This window comes from Dermacentor andersoni, chromosome 4 (assembly GCF_023375885.2).
Source record: "Dermacentor andersoni chromosome 4, qqDerAnde1_hic_scaffold, whole genome shotgun sequence".
NCBI lineage: Eukaryota > Metazoa > Arthropoda > Arachnida > Ixodida > Ixodidae > Dermacentor > Dermacentor andersoni.
In genome coordinates, this window is record NC_092817.1 from 150,228,491 (window position 1) to 150,234,688 (window position 6,198).

General features: G+C 46.6%; 1 protein-coding gene across 2 annotated transcripts in view; it reads left to right on the top strand.

Moving 5' to 3' along the window:
• The window catches only part of LOC126537921 (fatty-acid amide hydrolase 2-A-like), a 28,623-nt gene extending 22,630 nt beyond the window's left edge, over window positions 1-5,993 (top strand). For both annotated transcript variants that reach the window (XM_055074532.2, XM_050185042.3), the window contains one exon: window positions 5,033-5,993. In XM_055074532.2, coding sequence (XP_054930507.1) covers window positions 5,033-5,629 — 597 coding nt within the window. In that variant the 3' untranslated portion in view covers window positions 5,630-5,993. The remainder of the gene's footprint in view (window positions 1-5,032) is intronic.
• Window positions 5,994-6,198: the final 205 nt, after the last annotated feature.

The following is a 6,198-nucleotide window of genomic DNA, read 5'->3' on the forward strand; positions in this document are numbered from 1 at the left end:
TGATGAGCGGCACATACCTAGTATCAAATATCCACACCATACGTTCGTGTCAGATAGGCTCATGGAAGAGTGGCACCTAACCAGTGACTAAAGTTCGTTTCGAACCCGGTGCTGGCAAACCTTTGCTCAATATTTTGAATATACGCGTACCTATCCGCTCTGTTCGCTGGTACTGCTAGCACAACCACGAGGATTACCGGAGAAGCTTTCATATGTTCCCCGCAGCCGCTTGAGATCGAGGTGCGTGGCGATTCAGGCGGCCGTGACTTTCCGTTGCAGATGCTATCAAGGCGCTAACCCGCGAGAGAGTATTTCAGTTACCCCAGGCGCTTCCGCAGCAACGAAAACATCCAGCGCCATTTTTAATGTAGGCGCGACAATAACTCCCCTCTCTCACAACGCTCTTGACGGTCTCCCCGGTCTCTGTACGTTCATTTAGGAACTTTGTTTCTAGGCTTTCGAATTTTTTGGGCTACTGCGGAGAGCAACGGCACAAGTGGCGGCAATCTCTCAGCGTCTTGCGGGACTTCATTCGATTACTTCGGAAACTCGCACATTTTGGCGATTATTTTGTGCTGACACGCTCACCGCAGGTTGGACAGTGACTCTCGTATTCTTCTAATATCTTTTCATGTTGTTGCCGTTGATGAGGTGTCAGCTGCTTCGGTGATGTGAGCAATTTTCCGCCGCCACTTCCAACCAGAACCACCTAGACTAGGAGACGGCCTCCGCACTCGCCCACACCTATCCTCTGACGTCACCACACTCTGCCCTAGCCGTTCCACTGCGCGCGGTGTCGCCTTTGAGCACCAGATGGCGCTAGGTTCTAGGTGCTACGCGACGCACGTGACGCGCATATCCTGCGCCGTCGAGACACCGCAGGAGAACGTCGGTGCACGTGGTTCGCTTTTTTGCATTTCCTCTGTGTACACGTACGGTCTGTTCAATGTCATGGGCCGATGTTATGTGCGAAACTGTAGAGGAAACTACGACAACGGGCCAAAGGTCAGGCTGTTTGGGTTCCCAAGTGATCCCGAACGAAGGAAAAAATGGCAGCGGGCAATACGACTGGACGATGTCAACATTGGAAAACTGAAAGATCCGCTGGTAAGTGTTTTCTCGCTTTTCAATTCGTGCAGTGATTATTCATATAAACAATGTATAATGAAAGTGTATTAGTGCAAACTACGATATTCAGTTGTTATATAAATACGTTTTCAAGTGGCCATTTATTTACACGTGTCAACCACGTGGGCTCGCGTGCGCTTGCGATTGTGTGTGTATATTCATTCGTTAAATGGCTCATGGGTCAGTAAAATGCGCTTTTCACAGATCTCGCGCTTAGATCTGTAAGCGTATGTCACAGTTTTGCAGGCGTCAAGGCATGTTCATAATACCACGGCGCTGGTTGTTTCGCAGGTTTGTGAACAGCATTTCAAGCCCGAGCACCTACGTACAACATCAAAATACACGGAATGCGACGGACGGACCATCGAGGTTCAAATGAAGCTCACGCGGCTTACGCCTGATGTCATTCCAATGATCTTTCCCAACTGCCCGCAATATATTTCGGATTCTCACCAGTCGAGAGAAGACCCCGCTGCAAAGCGACGACGTGTGGAGAACGAACAGCTTCAAAGGGCCTTAAATCAGTCAGCTTAAGCGTACGAGAATGAGGAACGAGAAAAAAAATTAACAGCCTCCAAGACATCAGTTCACACCTGCACAAGCTAGGAGCGAAAAGGTTTTGGACAGCGGTACCTTGCGACAGCTACATGATTTTTGCTCACATCAAAGTGGCAACATACGCTCCTGATATTTTGGTGTCAGTGGCTGTGTCGTCGGATATGTCTGTGCGTGTGTTTTGTAGAGGTGCTCGTCTTACATCTGACAAGTGTTTTGAGATCCCGGATCATATCCACGATGTCCGCGTGCTTGTTCAGCTCTTGGCTAATGTCGAGGACCACTGCACTAATGAAGAACCACCACAAGTGGACAAAGGAAAGGCTGCACTGAAATTGGTGATCTCACTCCTTGATGACATTTCAAGTGGAGACTTTCTGGAGGACGAAAAGGTGGGCGCTGTGATGTTCCTCAGCGTCATGTCATCATGAGGAATAATGCTGTTCGGTACTCTGCGTAACTTTTGGTGTTGTGCAGCCTTTTCTACACTATTTCACCGCACGGCTACAAGTTTTTGAGGAGAAGCGGAAAGTTAGTGTTGCCTCATACTGAGACAATCAAGCGTGTCTGTGGTGCACATGATGTTAGTCTTTTAAAGGAGCAAAATGAAGAGGGATTCCTAAGATATATGAAAAGGAGATCAAGTCTGCTGAAAGCTCATGAAAGAAATGCAACATTAATGGTAGATGGAATACACTTACAGCACTTCTTTGAATACAAGGGTGGCAGCATAACAGGGGCTGCTGCAAACTGTTCTGAACCTGCTAAAAGAGCGCATGTACTTATGGTGCAGTCTCTCCTGTCACTGTTCAAAGATGTTGCACCCATCCTTCCAGTGTCAAGAATTACTGCGGAGGAACTGCATGAAACTGTAAAAAAAAAGTAGTCTTGAGACTTGAAGAAGCGAACCTTCATGTCGTTGCAGTCATCACAGACAATAATTCCATTAACCGGCAAGTAATGGCTATGTTCAGTGAGGCCCAGAAGCTCGAAATTGTTTACCCCCATCCACCTAATCCGCAGCAGCCACGCTTTCATATTGTTGACTCTGTGAATTTGCTGAAATGTATCAGAAACCATTGGCTAAGCTGAAAAATCCTTAGAAATGTCTATATTACCCACCTTTTCCTTGTGGAACCACAAAAAGTAAGAACATGGAGGGTGCTTCATTCACATCACTCAGAAAGCTTCATCAGGCTGAACAAACTAATACTGTGAAAGTGGCTTTTGGGCTAACATATAAAGCATTAAATTCCACAAATATTGAGATTCAGAACGTGAAACTTGCTCTGCAAATTTTTCACTCTTTTGTTTCATCGGCTTTGAGGATAAGAGGCGAAACCCTGCATCTGACGCTTGCAGATGATACTGCAGATATCATTGACCTAAATGTGCGATGGTGGAGCATCGTCAACGACAAGACCCCCCATAAGGGACACAGAATGAGAGATGTGTGGCAAGAGCCAGTACGTGAAATCAATGGTGAGCAGCTGCAGTTCCTCGACACGTTTGTTACCTGGCTCGACGACTGGAAAAGTAGGTGTGCATACAGATGCGTTGACAAACGAGACCCACTCAGCTCTCTGGCTTTCAAGGCATACGCCTTGATCGAGTTGTCAAGATGTTGTTTGGAGGAGCTCGATTTTACGTACGTTCTCCTTGGAAAATTTCAAACTGATCCCCTCGAAGCTCGGTTTGTGAAGTACCGGAAGTTGTATGGGTCCCATTACAATGTGTCGATCACGCAGGCATTTGAAGCTGAGGCAAAGATCCACCTCCAGAGCATACTGATCTTGCCAGATACGCCAGCATCCACTGACACTTGCAAAGAGACGTGTGCTGAAATGCTGATTGGCAAATGTAACATAGAGCTTAGAAGCTGTGACCTAAAGAAGCCCCGGGAAGACATGCCGGCATTGGTGTACATCGCTGGCTACTGTGCCTATGCTGCTTTGAAGCACCAGCCTTGCAATGACTGCTGTGATTTATTCACAATTACTGAGAGAGAGCTTGAACGCAGTGAGCATCTGCTGATTGATAATATGAGCAGAGGCGGCTTGAAAGTTCCACGGCCATGTGTCGTTCATGTGGTGCTGTGCACCGATTGTGCTAGAACATAATACAGGCAAAAAATATGAGAATACGGTTTATGCAGAGAGTAATCAGAGAGCAGCACTTCTAAGTGTGATGAAGTATTTGCTCTGTGACAGTGAAGACTGGCACTTGTGCAGCTGGTCACAATCAAGAATCAATGTTAAAGAACATCCTTAATCCAGCAGTAAACACTCTGCTGAAGAATTACGCAGCCTTCAAAAATGACAAGATAAAGAAAGAAAGTAATAATGGGAAAAAGAGAAAGTTGATTACCCTTAAGTGAAAATGATGTGTGCTGTTTTCGCGAATGTGTATGCTACAAGATATAAAAATATATGAACTGTGTGTTATGTTGTCTTGACTTGTCTGGAAATCTTTAAATTATTCAACATTGTAAAGTTAGCAGATTTTTCTTATTAAGCTAGTGAGGTTGATGAATGTCATATTTTATTGATGTGAGTGTTGTGTGTTCGAATGTCCTTCTGTGATAGTGGAAACCAATGCCAAATAAAATGTGCGATATGAGTTGTACAGGTGTCTGTGACAAACTGAAAAAAGAAAGATGTTCTTCCGGCGCATCGTCTTTCTGGACCCAAATTGTGTAGTGCATTTTGTTGTATGGGGGCCATTGTGAGCTTTGCTCCAAATGCCGAAGTTGACGAGGAAAGAACTTGTTTTAGTTCCTTAAATCATGCCAGTGCTAAATGTATACTGGATGCAAATAAGTTCCGGAGGTATACCATCGAACATGCTGCAGTATTGTGATTTTTTATTTCTTTCGATGGCACCTCAAGCGGAGGCGCACGGGCTGAGTGTGGTGACATCACGGCAGGAGTGCCGAGGCCTTCTCCTAGTCTAGGCGGTTCTGTCCCAACGCACGTGAAAAGAAGACAATATCCTCTCGCACCGGACGGCGTAGTTCCGTGATCGACGTCTTCGTCTCAGCGTTTGGCGACGCAGCTGCTTGATTACGTGAGTCGAGGTGGCGGCAGTAAATTGTGTGAGACACCGAAATGACCCCAAGCCACACCGCTGTGCTAGAATTAAACACGTCGCCTCAACTTTCGCCGCGTGCTTCAGCTTGTGACCACTGTGTTGCAGCAAGTGTGATGGTATACCCTTGTTTCGAAGACGTTATAGAAAGTGTACCCGAACTATGTGCCTCTCTTACGGTCTATCTTCTCTTTCGTTTCTGTATTAATCAAAATACGTGACATTATTTTTATATCCGTTCTTGTCTCTGTACTCTACACAGGTGACCCAGTACCTGAGTGGGGCGCATGGGCTCGAAGCGCATCGGCTGCATCTGCCCGAGATGCGATTTGGCATGTTTGTATGGTTCAACGTGGTTGGCATCAAAGAGCCTAGACCTATAGCCGAGATGTTCCGTCCCGGTGGCTTCAATATCTTAGTCGAACTGTTCCGCCACCTAGTGGGCGCTGGCCGGCACACACTTGCTGCGTTGGCCATCTCCAGCATGGCGCCGCTTTGTCGCTTCCTTTCGAAGCAGAAGGCTGCAGACTACATCACCTCCTTCGAAATCGCCCGCGACCGGTTCGAGGAGGCGCTGGGAGACAACGGAGTGCTTGTCCTCCCCGCGGCCACCAGCGCTGCCCCGTTCCAGAATAAGGACTTGCTATTCTTTGATTCGGCGGGCATGACGGCACTGTTTAGCTTGTTCAAGGTGCCCGTATCAGTGTGCCCCGTAATGCTGTCAGCGGAGAAGTTGCCATTGTGTGTCCAGGTGGTGGCGAAGAGGGGAAACGACAGGCTATGTTTGGCTGTCGCCAGGGAGATCGAGAACCACTTTGGTAGATTTGATCTTTCATTGAAACCGCAAGGGCGAGCCTGATGGCCCGGCAATGGACACTTTATTATAGTTGGCCCTTCTTGTGAGTGCTTTATGTGTTGGCGAGAATTGCCAAGAAACTGTTTCCAGGTGTGCGCAATCAGAAAGTAGGAGAGTGCTCCAGGTGCAGTAGCTTGTACGTGTGCAAAATATTTTGTACATTGGTTAACCTGGGGAGTGAAAACATGCACCGTAGAAAGCATGTGACAGTTTCAAAAATTAGGCGTCACATCCGCGTATAAATATATTTCCTCTTGTATGTTATTTTAAACCGTTCAACAGAAAGACTAACATTTCTAGCGGTTTGTTTTGCAGGAAGTATTAATAAAAGAAATTGAAGCTTTTCAGGCTTAATTCCTTGCAGGTGTCCCTTGCGTCAAATATCATCTTTACCAATGCATGTCTGGCTTTATGGAGTGCCATAGTGCTAGGCGTACATATGCACAGGCAGTGGGAAGGCCAACAAAATGCCAATTTGCATACGTTATTTGCCCAGATAAAGTGTGTGTACATCTACAAAAATGCCAAAAAATAGTCAATGTCCAGAATCGGTGATACCTCTGGTTGTGGGG